Source organism: Meriones unguiculatus, chromosome 6 (assembly GCF_030254825.1).
Source record: "Meriones unguiculatus strain TT.TT164.6M chromosome 6, Bangor_MerUng_6.1, whole genome shotgun sequence".
Lineage (NCBI taxonomy): Eukaryota > Metazoa > Chordata > Mammalia > Rodentia > Muridae > Meriones > Meriones unguiculatus.
The window spans coordinates 11,505,683-11,524,113 of record NC_083354.1 but is presented as its reverse complement, the minus strand read 5'-3'; the positions used below and the strand labels follow the sequence as shown (position 1 = coordinate 11,524,113).

General features: G+C 43.5%; 1 protein-coding gene across 1 annotated transcript in view; it reads right to left on the bottom strand.

The window, feature by feature from the left end:
* Positions 1–971: 971 nt before the first annotated feature.
* Positions 972–18,431, bottom strand: part of Lrrc1 (leucine rich repeat containing 1) — a 121,971-nt gene continuing 104,511 nt past the window's right edge. The window contains exons 11-14 of the mRNA XM_021643446.2: positions 12,392–12,507; positions 5,104–5,276; positions 4,044–4,180; positions 972–2,443 (exon numbers count right to left, since the gene is read on the bottom strand). Coding sequence (XP_021499121.1) covers positions 2,285–2,443; positions 4,044–4,180; positions 5,104–5,276; positions 12,392–12,507 — 585 coding nt within the window. The 3' untranslated portion in view covers positions 972–2,284. The remainder of the gene's footprint in view (positions 2,444–4,043; positions 4,181–5,103; positions 5,277–12,391; positions 12,508–18,431) is intronic.

Sequence of the window (18,431 nt, the reverse complement as noted above, 5' to 3'; positions counted from 1 at the left end):
ACAGCAAGTGATGCCCACCCTCTGCCCCATACACACGCCAAAGGGTGAGGAGCTTCGGTTAATGGAAGTTTTCACGTCCTTTCCTTCTCAGGAAGGCTGGGTATCCTGAGGCTGGAGCTATTCAGGGTAGTGCTGACTCCGCTGTGTAGCCTAAGTCTGGATTCAACACCCTGAAGCTTAAGAGCACCACGGAGTCAGCCAACATAAAAGATCAAGATGAAACAAAACCCCAGACTCAAATCAGAACAAACCAGCCAGGTGGACATGGATAAAGACAACAGGCCGAAGGAAGCAAATACCCAGGCACAAAGCATTTCCCACAGTAGCTATTTCTCCTCCCCCAATCTCTGTGTGTCTCTCCCTACCCTCTACCTACTCATAAAAGCCAAGCTACAACTGAGTGGCAAATGCTGGCCTTTCTGTGAAATCCACAAACAAAATACACTAGAAAAGTTTGGTTTGTTTTTCGAGTCATATGATTCTCATAAAACAAATTCTCCACATTTACCTGCATAGGATCAGTCCTTGAATTCCAATGATCAGTTTTCTAGGCCTAAAATCAGAATATGTCACACTCTTAAAATGGAGAAAAGAAAACGGGTCCCCCACTGACTAGGAGGAAAAGCTGAAAACTGAGAAACGCCATGTGCTTTCACCTCCAGGGTTTTAAAAATGCATATAGACACGCATACACCAACTACATGCACCGAGTGTGCCGAAGAGAAGGTCTTACATTTGGCTGGTTGAAAATGGGTTTCCAAAGAGTCCGACTGGCCAGATGTCACAGCTCACAACGAAGAACCACACTGAAGCCTGTTCTGGGCTCTGCCCTGTGTGGAAAAATGACTCACGAACAGTCTCATCAGCAGTTACTCTAAACGAACTGGCTAAAACCTAGATATTCAGTGGACAGAGGTACTCTGTGCAAGAGCTCAGTTATATGCTATCATTTTGAACACACAAAGTAACAATTTTTAAGAAGCTATGGCCAATATCCAAGACGAGTTTATTTCATAGGGGACCCCCAAAAAACATAACCAATGATTTTCCCAGACACCACACAGTGACTGGCACTCTGTATTTTCTCTTTCATCACAGCATACGTAAAAGGGAAACAACAAAAACACATTTAAAACATACCCCTTAAATTAGCATATTTAAAAGTAAACCACGAAGCAGTGTTCTGTTATGCTCTGATTAAAACTATTTACAGATCAAAGTGCACTTGTATAAAGACAGCAACGTCTCCATTACGGCATAGGTTATTTTGCTTTATTGTGGTCTTATCTGGATATAAAACTTTTAAAGCTTTCTTTGACAAGAGTCATTCTTCTGCAACACTTAAGTTACTGATCCGCAGAGTTTCTGAACCAGTCTTTTCTGTGTTTTTTCTGCTGCATATTATTACGCAAATGGCGCACATGCCTTTGGAGTAGGCAGTCTGATGCTGCACTCCTCGGAATTCAGGCAGGACGAGGGAGCTCGTGTGAAATGATGTGTCAGCAGTCTGATCCTTTGGCTAGTCTTTTCCAAGAAATAACTCGATGAAACTTACAAGTCACTGGTAAATTCATCATTTTGGTTAACAAACAAATCAGGAGGTGACTGATTAAAATGCAACACTGCTTTCAAATGACCACACCTGTGTTCCCATCTTGTTGCTCAGGGACGGCCACTGTTTACAACTGGTGTGACAGGACAGAATACAGTAAGGCACAAAGTGGGTGGTACAGGCAAGAACGAATACTTTAGGCCTAATTTGTTTTTCTTCACAAATACGAAAATATGTACCGTATTCAAGATAAAATAACAAAGAAATACATAATTTTCTTTATGAAATACCTATATAAAATTTTAAAATTTACACCATCTGAGCTGCCAAGAAAGGTTAAAAAAGTATCTTTTTTTTTTTCCACACATAAAGCTTCCTCTCCTCAGTAGGTCCATAAGAACGTGGGTTCAAAATGTCCAGCACTCAATGGAGGGCCGAGGGCCGTAATCTCCCTGCCTGCTCTCTCAAACCCCAACATAAGACAAAAACGAAGATCAGATGTTGACAGTAGTGTATTCTACTTATTATGCAAAACTGAAATTGAGACACAATCAGGGCGGGAGACTACTGGCGTGGTGGCTGGCTGAGGGACACGTAAGGCACTTTGTGCTAGAGCAGCATCCTGGCACAGGCGTGGTGAGCACGAGGAATGCGGGTGGCTCGGCGGACGCACGGGGGCATCTCTACAGCAGGGAAGAGACACGGCAGGTAGGTAGGACGCAGAGGAGGCTGCTACACCGACGTGGTCACGCGGTCGGCGGCGTGGCTGACCTCGTTTTTGTTTGAATCCAGTCCTTTAGCAGCATTCATGTCGTTCCGTAAATTCTCCACCGTCTTTTTCATGTTCTTTAATTCCCCTGGGTGTGGGGTGGCTCGCCTCTGAAGTGTTCTCTGCAAACAAACAGAGGCCCGAGTGTTTGGTTTTATCCACGACTGTTTCAAATCATGCAGCTCTGAGGCATTAGCATTCCAATACAATTTTTACAACTTCAGAAATCCGAGTTCCAGGAGAAAGCTTTCTTCACAGCTACATGCGTTCATAAGCTGCTCACCCCATGTTCATGGAACATTAGGGTAATTTCATAGTCATGACTGAATATACTACTTTTAGAATAAAGGAATAATTTTAAAATATTAGTATAAAATAATAATTTTCTATGTGTTCATGGAAATTAACAAAATTAAAGGTATAGTTATGGAGTAAAGAAGAAAAATAAATTAATATCCTAGATTAAATTTGCTAGAATGTTCCTCTATTATTCAGAGTAGCTCTGGTCTCCTTCACCCCCTCAAGGCTTGGGAGTTGAAAAAGAGAAAGTAAGAAAGAAGGACTTCATCTGGTTTGACTGCTGTGTGCCATTTGCTGCTGTGGTGAAAGTGCATGTTCTTCTAATAAAGACCACAGTGTGGAGAGTTAAGTCACAGGGCTTAGCAATTTGTAAATTTTCCTATTAGTTAATATATGACATGCTCATTATCTCGTAAAGCAGCGTTTACATCTTTCGAAAGACCTGTCTTGAACACATTAGTGTAACAAAGCATTTCTGAGGGAGTAAAACCACCACTGAAGTAATTACACTCTGAAACCTCTGTGGTAAGCCTTAAAGAAACACTGGCTTTGAAGTTATCATCCCTGGCTCCCATTCTGCTCTCTACTAAGGCGGATGCTTAAAGTCCCATCTGGTAACAGCTGGACTAATAAAGACAACAGCAATAATTGTAAACCGGCCTTGTCTGGGGAACTGCGAGCACCCCCTCCAGGCCCTGCCTGTGAAAACCCCAGCTGGTACAGAGAGTTTAAAAAAGCCAGCATTGGGGCTCTGAGTCCAGCATCCATGTTGGAGAGATCAAAGTTGCCTTTAACTACAGCCCGTGCCAGGGCATCCGGAAGCCTCTTCCAGACTCCACAGGCAACAAGCATCCTCAAATACACATGCGTATACATGACTGAAAATCAAAATCATAAAAAGAAAAGTTCAGCAAGTATGAACCAGTATCAAGAGCTGAGACACGGAGTGTCTTGAGAGACATTTTCAAATGTGAGCCAAAGAGCTTCAAACTACGCTTCTAATTTCTAAATAGAAACTTGCCAAGATGGTTCAAGCAAGATGGCAAAACTCTATACAAAGACCATGAAAGCTTGGTATGCCAAGAAAGAGAGATGTCTTGTATTGAGTCACATGATGACATTACAAAGGAGTGAACACAGCCTGGCCATGAGTGGCACTGGAGATAGAAAAAGACTGCATTTACACAAGCAAAAAACAAAAACAAAAACACACACACAAACATCAAAATCTATTCCAGTAACAACATCAGAAAGTTCAACCTGCCCCATTTACATGTCATGACTCAGTCCCTTGAGAACTAGGCTAAAAAAAAAAAAAAAATCCTAGATATTAAAGGCAAAATAGAAAATATACTACGTGAAAACAAAGAAGATCCATATCAGGGGCCACTGTCAATTTTGGATGAGTGTCCACCCTCATACCGTTTCGTTTTCATCTTCATCCTTTTCATCTTCCAAAAATCGGATCGCGCTGACTCTGTGCACTGTGCGGTCATGCCAGGTTTCATCAGAGACGTCATTTACCAGGCTCTCCAGGGCACCACAGCGAGGCAGACTCTCTGCAGTGACAAAAACAACATTAGCAGGGAATGCTGGCCATGGGACTGGGAAGGGCTACCCTATAATTTAGTGGCTGACTGGCTGGAATTCACATGGAGACCCACAGCGCCAAAAATAAGGAGGGCAGATCACTGTTTCAACCTCCAAACTTTGCTTTCGGTTAAAATTTAAAAAAAAAAAAAAAAAAGGAGCACAAAGCACAAAGGTTTGGGCAGAATGAGTCCTTTATAACAGAACTCCATTTAAGATCCCCTGAGGTATGTGATAGATTGGGATGCTTAATGCTTCATTATGAAAGGTTAAAATGTAGTAAAGCGTGCTTTTGTGGCTCTTCTCACACAGTAAGGACATACTTTTCATTTGCTTTGTTTTCCTGGCTGTGATGTGGTTGCACTCAAATGGGGCTGGTACTTTTCCTTTGTGGTGTTCTGCTACACTTTCCTGAGATCATCAAGGTCATTCTGGAGTGTTCCACCTCGGAGGACTCTCGCATGCCTACCAAACCCATCTCCCTCAGCAATGGATTCATACCATCGTGTTTCTGTCAGTATTTTTTTAAGCACAAAATTTACAAAACAAAGACATAATGATTCAGAGCAACTCGCAGGATTCTGTGCCGATGGCGTTAACTGGCAATCCTCCAATACCAGTTTCGATTTTAACATGCCAGCCCTTTGATGAGAACTATGCTTTTATCCTTACTGTGTCATAGCAAACCAAAGGGTTGCTTTCAGAATTTCCGACATGAATACATGTGAGTGGTCTTTTCCTATGAAGGCCTAGGGAACCCTTCCAGAGTAGCCCACAAATGTCTCACCTTGCCTCTAGTTAGGCAAACTGAACAAAACTCAAGCATGCTTGGGAGGAGGAGGCCACGTGGGCAGACGTTAGCCCCAGCTCACTGTCCCTAAAACAAAGTCACCTTGGCAGGTGGGTTCAGAAGGCAGCTGAGGAAGTAAGACACAGGTTAAAATCTTCTCCCCTGTGGTACGGTCCGTGTCTGTCTGGAAGGTGAGGAGAGGCTGGGACTGGTTGTCAGACAACCACAGGGCTTTGAGCTTCAGGTTGGTCAGCGACAGGGGAAGATGATGCAACCTGGGATAAAACAAGAGATGTCACCACCTGAAACGTCAGAGAATTGACCCCTCTTAACATAAACGGGAAGAAAATAAAAAACGAGAGCCCTGAGATTGGGTCCGGAGTAAAGAAAGATACTGTGTTCCTAATATGATTTGCCAGTCGAGTCTTCCACGAGGTTCCCACTTCTCTTTACTGCTACCTGCTCTGTAGGACCTGCAGGACACAGGGCTAAATATCCAAAGAAAGTAGAAGACACATTTGAAGGCCTTGAGTTGGGTTTCAGTTAAGAGTAGAAAATGGTCCCAGACACAGCTCTTACCACTACGAGGGCTGCAGCCTCAGTGGCTGGGAGTCCCGGTGGGGGAGGGTGGAAGGAAGGAGAGAGGCAGAGAGGCAAAGACTTCAGGTTGTGGCAGAACCAGAGATGAAGAGCCACCTCCCACCCACCCGCTGTCTCTGGGAGAGCCTTCCAGGTACCCCAGCTAAACTTTGATCTTCTGGTTCCCAATCACTCCCAGCTCTCAGACTAGCAATCACATCAATTAATTTAGTTTCAGATGACAGAATCCACATAAAAACGCTTTAAAAAGTTGAAATGTGACACCTGAATATTTGATAGACCGCAACTATCAAGAATGTACTTCATAAAAGTTACAATGGTGATGGGCTATTAGCTGAGAGGCCAGGTTGAAATAAACCCTTTCTCTACCAACTCGCTTTTGGTCATGATGTCTATCAAAGCAATAAAAACATAACTAGTATAGAAATTGGTAGCCTGGTTAGGGTTTACTGCTGTGACAGACATGACCATGTTGTTTTGCTGGGGACTGAGACAGTGTCTGGAACTTTGGGTTGGGAATGACGCTAAGTACTGATGAGTAAGATGGGCTAGTCCATAAAAGATTATTAGAAGGTGAAATGACAGGAGCAGAGCAGACAACGGAGGCCTGGCTTGTAAAGTTTCAGAGGGAAGCAAAGACTCTCCTGGGACCATTTGTGTGGTATTCTGACTTCAGAATCTGTCAGGTAACCTGAAGAATCAGATATGATTAGCACAAGACCAGTAACACTGAAGTAAAACCTTTGTTTCCAGAGCAATTGACGCTGGTTAGGTGGAGCTGAGAAAATAGTTGCTGTCCTACTTAGGGTTTCTATTGCGGTGATAAAATACCAGGACCAAAAGCAACTCGGAGAGAATGGGGCCTACAGTGCTTAAACTTCCACAGCACAGTTCATTAACTGTTCATCGGAGTCAGGGTAAACTCCAGTAGGAACCTGGAGGCAGGAACTGATGCAGAGGCCATGGAGGAGTGCTTGCTGCTTACTGGCTTGCTCAGCCCGCTTCCTTATATAGCCAGGACCACCAGCCCAGGGGTGGCACAGTCCAGTGAGCTGGGCCCTCTCACATCAATCATTAAGAAAATGCCCCACAGGGATTCTCACAGATCAGTCTGATGGAGGCATTGTCTCAGTTGTGGTTCCTTCTTCCCCAATGACTCTGGCTTCATGAGCCCAGCCAGCAGGCACTGATTAAGAGACCAGCATACTGAGGTAAGTACTTCTGGGAATATTTTCCCCAGGGTCATGCAATACCCACGAAGTTCTTGGAAAATGAAACTCCATGGGAAAGTACGGTAGCCTGTGGCTTTTGTCTGCATAAGTGCCTGCTTATAAACGATCTCAGGACCACTCAGCTGGAAATTCCAAGGAGTGATCCTGACCAAAGTCCATCCTGGGGTTGGTATTTAATAGAGCTTGTTCCAAATTTGGCTCAAAATGGTGGAGCTGGTTTTTCTCCGGCTAATCTTGGGATTAGCGGCCAGCGCATAAAAGTCACGGTCCAGAGGGGCCGGGCTGCCTGTGATGCTGGCAGCGGGACTTGGTAATGTCCGAGAGTCTCAAAGTGGCACTAGATTTGAAGGCCTAAGGAAGTTGTGGAGAGCAGCTGAGGCTTGGCACTGTGAGAGGCCAGGAGAGGCCTTGGTGAAGGTGCAGTCTCAGTTACAGCAGAGACCCCAGGACTGAAGGGGCCATCGAGAAAAGCTGACTCATGCATGGTACTGTGTGGCAGAATCAGAATCCCTAGAGAGAAGCCAGGCGGCCATTGCTGAAGGTGTGGCCTGCGAGGACTCCAGCATGTTGGCGATGCCAGGACCAAACCATCAAGGGTGGCAGCAGCTGTGGGGTGAAGCTGGCCTGAGCCTATGAGATAAGCTGTGTTTTCTGTGAACGGCACAGCAGAAGCTATGAAGCCTCCCTCTGGAGCCAAGACCACCACCAATCCCAGGCATCAGACACGGAGCTGTTCATACTTCTGAACTTCAGCTTTACTTTGATTGTGATCTGGTTTTGCCCATTTTTCCCTCTTGCAATAAAAAAGTATGTAGGCTTTTTTTTTTTTCCTTTTTAAACAAGAACTCACAGTTTAGAGAATTTAAAGAGATTAAACTTCTACAGTGTTTGAATCTTTTAAAGACTGTGGGGGTTTTAAAGGTGTTTGTGTTTTATATTGTGACACTAATATGAATTATGGGCATGAAAAAGGAAAAAAGATTACAAATGAATACTGACATGTTTGTGTGTCAAGATGGCAAAGGGTCAATTGTCTTGGTTGGTTCTGTTTTCTTTTTTTGCTTTGTTTTTTTTCTTTTCCTTCCATCCTTCCTTTCTTTTTGTTTTGTGAAACAGGGTCTCTCTGTGTAACAGAGCCCTAGCTGTCCTGAACTCAACTTGTAGAGCAGATTGGCCTCCAACTCACAGAGATCTGCCTGCTTCTGCCTCCCAAGTGCTGGAATCAAAGGTGTGCACCGCCACACCTGGCCCTTGTTTCCTCAGTCAACTTGACAGGAGCTAGAGTTATCTGAGAGGAAGAACCTCAATTAAGAAAATACCTCCATCCAAATTGCCTACCCAGGGCATTTTCTCAGCTAATGATTGAGGAGGCAGGAGGGCTCATTCACCCCCTCATTGTAGCTGATGCCACACCTGGGCCAGTGGTCTTAGGATGTATAAGATAGGAACCTGAGCAAGCCAGAGGCAGCAAGCTAATAAACAGCATTCCTCCACGGCTTCCGCTTCGGATCCTGCCTCCAGGTTCCCGCCTCGGCTTCCCCCAGTGATACACTGTCACCTGAAAGTCTAAGATAAAACAGACACTTCCTTCCCCAAGTTGCTTTTGGTTATGGCCTCTAGCAGGGCAACAGAAACCTAACTAAGACAACAGTTCACTAATGAAGGTCACACTGGTTTCCTTGTTGTGAAGAGCTCATCCCAATACAAGGATATCTGGACAGTCTGAGGGAAAGCAGCTTGTCTCCACCCTCTCCTCACTTAGATGTGTTTGCTCCTCCAGTGAGACAAGCGAAATCTCTCATGCTACCCAAAAATCATTGCCCTCTCTATAACAACTCTGTTGTATACACATTCTAATTCAAGGACATTAAAGACAATTTTTTTTTTGCCATGCACTGAGAGAGAGGTATGTGCATACATTCTACACATGTGAATACCCACTACAAGACCGAGGGCACAGCCCAGTGCGGGGGCACTGGCCTAGCAGGTTCAAGGCCCTGGGTTTGACTCCAAGAAGCACTGACACAGACAGACACATGAACACAGAGCACAAGTATCACATATTAAAAACACTTTCATATTACAGAAATGAAACGTTCTGGATCTTTACGGTTTCTTTTAAAACAGGAGTTAAGCGACTATCCTCTAGAACATTAGAAGTTTCAAGTGTTGCTCAAGAACATTATAGTCAGTAACTCTGCTGTTCTTATTCACAACTGCACAAGGGAGAAAAAAAATGATCAAGACTTGAAAATTGGCACAAAACAGACAATCTGCTCCCCCAATGCCTCGGAGCAATCACCAGCTTCCCAGCGAGCACTGGCAAAGGCAATCAGAAGGCTAAAAATATCACCAACAAATAACGGCTTCCAGGGATGACAAGTGGGCGATAAAAGCTAAAATAAATTACTAGACTCTACAACAGCCTTATAATGGATTCCAACTCACATTAACGAGTTGCCTCAGACACTGGCTTCCCTGCAAATAGCTGAAGTGCCAGCCAGCTGCAACACGGATGCTCTGACCAAGTGTGCGCCACACGCCAGCCCGTCCTCAACGGAACTGTTCTCTGTAGTGTCCCTGCCCCTTCCCAGCCCGCACACGTTCTGCTGGCCAGGCCGAGCCCCTTCCCAGGACGCCGTGGCCTACTCACTGCAGACAGACACACCCTGTCCTGCTTCGCTCAGGAAAACCGTCCGTCCGACTAGAAGTCAGAAAAATGATATAAATACACTCCAGGTTTCCAGGGGAGTAGGTACATTTTAAATTTTAACTCTCTCGGCACTTCTCTGTGCCACAGAATCAGCACAAGCAGCCTGGTCTTGCTTGTACACACCTCTCTGTTCCATTTAGCACCACATGCCCCAGAAATAAAAATAGTATTGACTGTTTTGCACTGATGGTCAAGGATGAGAGCAAACAAGCTGCAAACAACCCCAGCCTCAAGTGACCTTTCACGCGTCAGGAATATTACAGAAACCGCTCTGCCAAAGGTGTTGAGGAACCCAGCATGCCTCCTGGCTAATGTAGTGTTCACCAATGTCAACCAATGGACAAACACTGCAATGCTTTAATGTTTCATCTGTTTGTTACTTCCAAGCAGAATTTCCTAGTTTCAAGCAGTTTTCCAAAGTTAGAATAAGAGCAGTGGGAAAAAAAAAGTAGCAAGATCTCTCAAATAAAAGACCCATGTACTCAACAAGTCTCCACCATCCTCTACTGATGGGGAGTTGTTATCAGTAGCTTGGAGCAGCACACAAATATGGTTTTGTTTTAGGAAACAAAACAACAACAACAACAACCAAAACTGAGTGCAACACCATTGAATACTTGCTTTTCCACTCAAGAATCATGTCTTCATTTGAATCCAGAAAAAAAAAAAATCTCATTTTTTATGGTGTCATATTCTGGTTTTAAAAGTCTATGTTGTTTTATTAGAACATGTTATGCACATGTATGCACACACAACACGAAACTCAAAAGTCTAACCTATTTCTCTACTAACAGACACAGTTTCTAGTATTTGGTATTACTTCTACTGAAGCAAGAGCCCCAAGCATCCTATTGTGTATGCCTGGTGAGTACTTCTAGGAAGAGAGTTAAGAGTAGCTGATGACGCAGGCCACTTCCACCACTACCACAGAGAGCTTCACAGTTCCAATGGGGTAGTCTACAGTCACCCTTGCTGTAAAACATCCTATCAGGTCCATTAAAGCAAGTTCCTGCCTAGCAGCAGGCAATCTCAGCGACAAGCAATGCTTTTATACGCCTGAAAGAAAAGCTAAAGGCTGCCACTTCAATCACCTCCCATGGACGGCGTTTCTGCAAGTTTCATGGCAGTCTTGCTATCATGACTGGTTTCAATCCCGAGATTTTACAACAGCAGTGATTACACATTTTTAAAAAGCTGAGAATCTATATATGAATGGACAAGATGGTACATTTCACTGACTCAGATGAAAATTGTGTACATCAACTTCTTAATTGGATGTATGTCTCCACCCCAATGCAAACATAATAAAAAATTAACTTCCCTTTTCTTTGAGAACTGGAGAAAGATGCCTCTACTCAGAGAAAACAGTTTTAGAAGTCAGGGTCATCTTTCTGCTCAAGAATTAAGAATGCAAATTCATGCTCACCAGAACAGCCAGGACCAGGGAAATGTTCAGAGTCCCCGGGTATTTCGGGCTGCAGAAAGGAAGCTGGAAAGACCAGTACTTCCCAAGCTCTACGGGCTTGTGAGCAACTACCAGAAATCGACATTCAGTCCAAATCAATCCTGAGTTTCCCGTCACCACTTAATGGTCTTAAGAATCTATCAACACTTCCCCAGAGGAGTAACCTTTTAGAGGGTGAGCATTCTGAGGCCATACCTCATCTCCAATTACAGCTTATTTAGCCCGGCTGTCTAGGGTCCACTGCAAAGGATGAAGCGTGGTGGCTTGTGCCTGACCTAAGTGACCAGCTAATCAGTATGTGCAAGCCAGCCTCCCTCCCAGCACTCTTCACACTTGGTCTTCACCAAGTAAAATTGGTTTTCTCCAGTTTAATAGGTTACTGCTTATCTATCCCTATCACATTCACGAGCAGTCCTTAAATTCCTGTTAGCAATGAAGGTTCTAACACATTTTGCAACACCATGCTGCTCATTCTGCAAAGCTATTGACATCGTTGTTCAGCCAAATATTTACCAGCTAGCCACCATGTGCTAAATGCTGTGGTGGAAAAAGTGATACAATGACACAGAAGCAGACCGTGTACCTTTAGAGAACACCAAGCTCAGAAGGGTGTTACACGCAAACAGGCAGTGCTGAAACTAGCTCAGAATGCTTGAAAGGGGGCTGCAGTCTACACAGTGAAGCCTGGCTGCAGCACGGAGCTGGGGACGGGAGAACAGCGCTGCCGTATCACAGGGACAACATCTGCTTTTTCCTGTAGTTTGGACACTGAATCATTTGGATACTCCAACATTATACTCCATTATTGGATACTCCAACTCATGGGGAGCCTCTCCCCATGAGAATGTGCCTGTCCTTATGCACGCAACTTTATTTACAAATTCAGGAGGTAGAGAATGACTGACACAGAAAATCAACACCCATGTTTAAAATTCTGCCATGGGGGGGGGGGGGCTTGTATACAACCCTGGTCACAGGTTTCTGAGAGCTGGAGAAAGAGGATGGCCTGAGCAACACAACTGAAACTCTACCCCGCCTCAGAAACAAAAAACAAAACAACAGAAAATAAACAAACAAAAAAGGTTCAAACTGAGTCCAGCTCATTTTGCGCATGAAGAATCGCTAAGGCCCACTGTGACTTACAAAGCCTCTGGTCTGTGGGGGAAGGGCTCTGCTCTGAAGTAGCCTATGTTCAGGCTTGCTGTCACCGCTCCGCTCCACCTGGCTCTGGCACAGTGAGGTCCCCAACGAGAGTTCTCTAACCCTCTGGCTGTTCACTTAAGCAGTATACTGCTCAGTAAGATGTAGCCAAGCCGTCGCTGCAGAGCTACACGGCAAAGACTGGGGCTACACATCCATCTGCTTCTCCTCCTTCCTTACCTGTTCCCTGCCACATCCAGGACGTGAAGTTCCATGGCCTGTGACACCTCTGCAGGTATCTGAGTTAGGCTGTTGTCCCGTACGCTGAACATGGTGAGGCTGCAGCATCCGCCGATCTACAGTGGGAGAGAAAAGCAGCTTTTTGTTTTTTTACTCCATTTTTTTTTGGGGGGGAGGGGGCACGAACAGGATATTTTACCAACAGCATGAAGGAGATGCATTAAAATATATGACTTTTAAATTTCACCAATGACCATATATGGTTACGGTAAATTATACAAAATGTTAAACATGTTCTAAATTGAATAAAGAAAGTAAGACAGTTCAAACTGGCATTCTGAAAAATGTTACTTTTCACTGCTGATACCTACTGCAGCTGGACTGGTTAGATGTTAACTAAACTACACAAGTCCAGGCAGTATTGCTTAGTCATAGGGAATTAAACAATTCTACTTCAAAATATTAGGTTAGAGGTAACAATGACACCAGTACACAGCTCAGGGCCTGCCCTGTAACTCCAGTATTTTTAATATTCCAGAGTTAAGAAAGAGAGACAAGAGCCTGATAGATTATATATAAATTGTCACCAAATACATGCTGATAGCTTTTGGTTGCTCATAAATTAATTTTGTAAAATTTATGTAAAATTAATTCCCCATGAGAAATGCAAAGCCAGTAACATCTTAACAAGAAACAACACTGGTAAATATATGCATTCATCTCTGCCATATTCTGCTGTTAACAATTGCATTAAACCAACAGCTTCATCCACATCTGAGTCTACTTAAGGGTAGCTGAACTTTCAATGTGTAGTCTTCAAGACACATTAGTTCAAGGCTTTCCTAAACACATAGGCCATGAATTTCTGAGTCAGAAAAACTGAACCAAAGGGGAGGAAAACCAACTTGATCTCTCACACACACACACCTTCAAGACTCCATAAAGCACCACATTCTTCTATCCCGAGTAGAAAAAGCTCATGAAGGGACTTATTGATGTCTCTCTGACACATGGAAAAATACTTCCCTTTCCCTAGGCCCTCTCACTAGAGGAAGACTCTTGAATCCTAAACTGCCTGAATATGTATTTCCTGCCCTCTTCTGCTTATGTGTGTACTTAATATAGGCGTGTAACACCCTAGAAAAGGGGAATGCATCTTTATAAAACTGCTACATAGTTAACTTCATGCATGATCCTTTTATTTCTTCTATGAATATTGGGATTGCCAATTAATATATTTAACTGCAGAGATCACACACAAATGCATTAGCATTATAAGACACAGACTTACACCAGTCTGTTGTCCCATAGAGAGAGAGAGGGAGAGCAGCACCCTGATGTACAGGAAGGCTGGACAGTCCCTTTCAGGTCTCAGAATTCAAGTTTCCCATCCCAGTAAAACTAGTTCATTGTTCACTGTATTTTTGCATAATTACTTCTTATGGAAATCTTTCTTCTTCCCATTTTGAAAAATCTTACCAGTAATCCAAATTGCCTGAATGTCCTTTAGCCCCTCTACTTTTCCCCAAACCTTCCAGTCATCACAATAAAACTACCCTTTACATATCTTTCATAATTATGGAATAACACTGTAACAGGACAGAAAGTCTCTAGAAAATTCTCAAGGTCGGTCGGCCGGATGACTACCTATTTGTACGTGAGATCACGAAGCTGGAATACGTGACCAAAATAACACCCTTCTTTTCTACCCACCCTCCATCGCTTCTGCACCAACCAAAAGCTCAAGTATGTTCACACAGTTCATCTCCTTGCTTAGGAAAGACGGATGCACGAAAGTTACCCACTTTTACATGTAAGGACAGCAGAACTGTTTTTTCTGTTCTAGCAAGAATCACGAGAGTAGCAATTAACTATGAGGCAATTTTCAAGACCGAGAGCCCAATGCAGTGTCGTGAAAGAAGTATATTACTGCATCACATGCTGGCTTGGCATTGCTTGAAGAAAATCAAGGATGTCCAGGAACATCGCGGGAAGGGACCAAAGCCCCATCCTTCTGAGGTCTGACACCCCTGCCTACGAAGAGCTCTGCTGATCCTGACAAAGATCTCTTCGTAGGAAGCTCTCAGGGGGCACCATTCCCAACCCCCAAAGGAAGGGGCATCTGCATGAGCCCCGAGTGCAGTGTGGGCTATGCACCTGTTTGAAGGTCTCTTAGGGCAGTACACAGCAGCCACACCCCTGGCTAGCTTCGAAACGACAAGCTTTATCTGTACCCAAAGGAGGCAATATCAGCTATTCACATAACCATCTCACGGACTCCCAGAAGGTATACTGAGTGGACACTGAATTGTGAATGAGGGATGGGCACATTCCCTTGACACTGTCCACTGTCCCAGTTCCCCATAAGATACATGTGTTTGGACATCCCACAGCTGTAGATGTGAAGAGTTTCCACTTCGTATCCTACGAATGTATTACATAGTAAAAATTACATTAAGTAGACCAGAGGACCCTAAAAAAATCAGAATACCCCTAAGTGTTCAACGAGAACAGCACAAATGCGCACTGGACTGTGTAAGCTATCTGCTGGGCTTGTAGCCTCTTTCCCCCTCACTTTTTATTTCCTACGTTAGCGTCACACTCACTTGAGAACCAAGCAGGGGAAGGCAATTGTGTGCAAGAGCCTCTTAGGTCCTGGGTTGTCGAAGCTGGCAGCCTCCCCGACAGCTGGTGTTTATGTTGTCTGTAGGACAATGGCAGCACACAGCACATGCTGCTATTGAAGAGGAGGCCTTGGTCACTCTTAAAAGCATGCTGTCTGAGCACACTTTCATGTCAAAACCTGCTCCCACATCAGCCAGGAGGGAATGACATAAAATTTTGATTTTTAGAAAAAAAAATCTATTTAATTTTTATTTTACGTGCGTTAGTGTGAAGGTGTCAGATCTCTTGGAATTGGCGTTAAGAGCTGCCATGTAGGTGCTGGGAATTGAACCCGGGTCCATTTGGAAGAGCAGACAGCGCTCTTAACCACTGAGCCATCTCTCCAGGGGAAAAAAAAATCATTAAAAATACCAGCTTCAAAACAGCTCAAAAGCTAGAGCCTATTATGGATGCTGAGGCGGCCACAATGCGTGGAGAGAGCGGATGCTGTGAGATCATGCACACACGGATTAGAATTTAGGTTGAGTCACTTACTTTGTAGGTTCTGGTGGATTTATTTTAGCCAAAAGTAACAGTAAGCAACTGAATGGAGCCACACATGTAATTTGGTGCCTTACCCATCTGTTGCTGCCAAATACATGTGGTGGCTATTATTTTTCCAAGAACTGAAAGCCACAGATAAAAATGACGTCTAATCAACACTTGAGTATTTATGGAATTCTGGAAACTACGCTGGCAGTGGTCACTTTTTTGAAGAGTTTACCTGGACACCTTAAGAACTATCTGCTTGCCACGCATATCCCAATACCCTTTTATATGGAAATCGGTCTGACGCGAGCTCACTGTCGTGTTCCTTGAATCGTTCGTGTGTATTCTGATCTCTCTTTTGGTTTCATGGGCAGAACTGGAAGGTTCCCTGGCGGTCATCAGGATAAAATGTCTACTATCACTTTAGAAATTCTGGGAAGCAGAGTCACTATATAAATACCCTATTACCAGTTATGGAGGAAGCCGGTATTTTAAACCTTCCTTAAGCCACTAATAACACCTTCCAAGAATACAAGGGTTTGGATTTGGAGTCTCTAAAAACTCCAGAATGTAGCAGGAAACCTTAGTTTAGCTCTTTGGTGTCTGTGTTAATTCAAAATGATCCTATCTTTAACTGACACTGGGCTAACAACCCAGGCAGGGCCTGGAGATCACCACGGAGCCTCTACAGCAGTGGTTCTCAACCTTCCTGATGCCATGAGCCTTTAACACAGTTCCTCATTTTGTGGGGACCCCCAACCATAAAATTCATTTCATTGCTACTTCATAACTGTATGTTGCTACTGTTATGAATCATAATATAAGTATCTGTGTTTTCCAATGGTCTTACGTGTCCCCTGTGGAAGGGTCGTTCAGCATCCCCAAAGGGACCACAGCTCACAGGTGGAGAACCACTGCTCTGAAGGGTGACTTTTTATGGAAACAACAATCAGACCAGCGATTCAGAGGAACAGTCCAGGTCAGCCACCATGCTGCTTTTCATCCTTGCAAACAGCTGCCTGCACTTGAGAGACTGTTTGCTCTCAGTATTGTCCTTTCAATATTGGGAGTAGAACAGAACCCACATTTCACAGGCAAAGGAAACAAAATCTGGCTTGAAATACAAGGTGAACAAAAAAATAAAAATAAAATATACATAATTTTAGAATCCTTTGCACAGCCTTGCTATATTATATAAATGTTCACTTTATGAACATTTTTGAAATTATATAGTTTTGGGATTCCACAAATTATTGGAACACATATATAATAAGATACTATGATCTTTAGCATGTATATCATCAAGAACATGTTCTAATGTCACTGTATTTCTCAAAGCTTTTATTGACCCCACAATGTTGTACCTTACAGATACATAACAGATTATTTATTAATACATTTTTGATGTTGCTAGTTATTTCCTCTGCCTCTCCACTACCACCCTCTCATTTTTCAAGGCTGGGTTTCTGCGTGGCCCCGGATGTCCTGGAACTTGCCCTACTGACCAGGCCAGCCTCAAACTCAGAGATCTCCTGCCTCTGCCTCCTAAGTGCTGAGATTAAAGGAATGTGCCGCCACGATGGCCATACTATCAGTTCTCACCAGTCTTGACACTCCTTTGCTTCTTTTCCAGCACTAGTTTAATAATCTGTTGGATGTTGATTTACATGGTTTCTTGCTATAGTATCTGTTGGGTGTCTTGATGTTGTAAACTGAATTGTCTACACCTCACAAAAGCACAGTGAAAATCAGACAGGAATAAGCACTTGACAGAAGAGACTGGTCCACGATGGCTGCCTCTAGATACCTACACTCAGGACAGTTTCTCGTCAAAGGGAACTACTTCATGTGCCTCTAGGATGGTGCCTGGAGCATGCATGCTTGGTGCTCCTGTGTAAAACACGAGGTATAGTCTTTTGTGTGTCTTAACATCAGTGGATTATATTTTCAGAATAAACTTCTAGGAAGAGAAGAGGAAATGGTATACATGTGTTTTAAATTTTTTCATAATTCTAGTGGTCTCTCCAACGACAGCTCTAGCAATTCACACTTACACGATAAAATGTACCTCCCTGCAGTATTTGTCAACATTTGGTTGACAGCTTAAGAACTTAAAATTCTGATAGATTAAAATGTTTTCACACTTCCATGAAAACCAAGGAGGCTACTTTCCCCTGTACCCTCCCTTTCTGGGTATCACTTGTTTTGGGTTTTGTTTACTTTTCTGTGATGAATACGTCTTTTGCTCAGTGACATGAAGAACTTTCTGATAATGGTTACAACTTTCTTCATGTGAGATGAAATGTCTTCCTACCCATACATTGTTCTTCATCCTCTTTAGATAATAAAATTTCCAGGGACAAGTCCACCATAATCAACTGTTTTGTGCTTGCAAGCAGGTGAAGCTTAGTGTGTACCTGAAGGTCAAACAGCAATCTCATTTTTCATAGGGTCTCTTTCTACTTTGTAGACACAGGTGTCTCCCTAGCCAGGGACTCCCTAGTTAGGGTAGGCTGGCAGGTCAGGAAGACCCATGGATCCATTCTCTCTCCCCGCAGTGCTGGGACTACATGCTTAGCTTTTTTAACGAGGGCTCCAGGGGATGAACTCTGGTCCTCATGCCTGTGTAGTGGGCACTTTACCATCTAAGCCATCTCTCTAGTTCTGTCAATTGCTTCTTTAATGACTTACTTCCTCTTTCAAATTTAGGAATGAAATCTCAGTCTTCAGATTGTATAGTCAATTGTATTTTAGTCTAATATGTATGTTTTACATTATGCTTACTATCAACAGTCTTAAACTGTAAGAGCAACTTAGAATAAGACAAAATTAAAGAATAAGGCAAAAAGCTCTCTGTGAAATGAATACTTAGTCACCATAGACATTT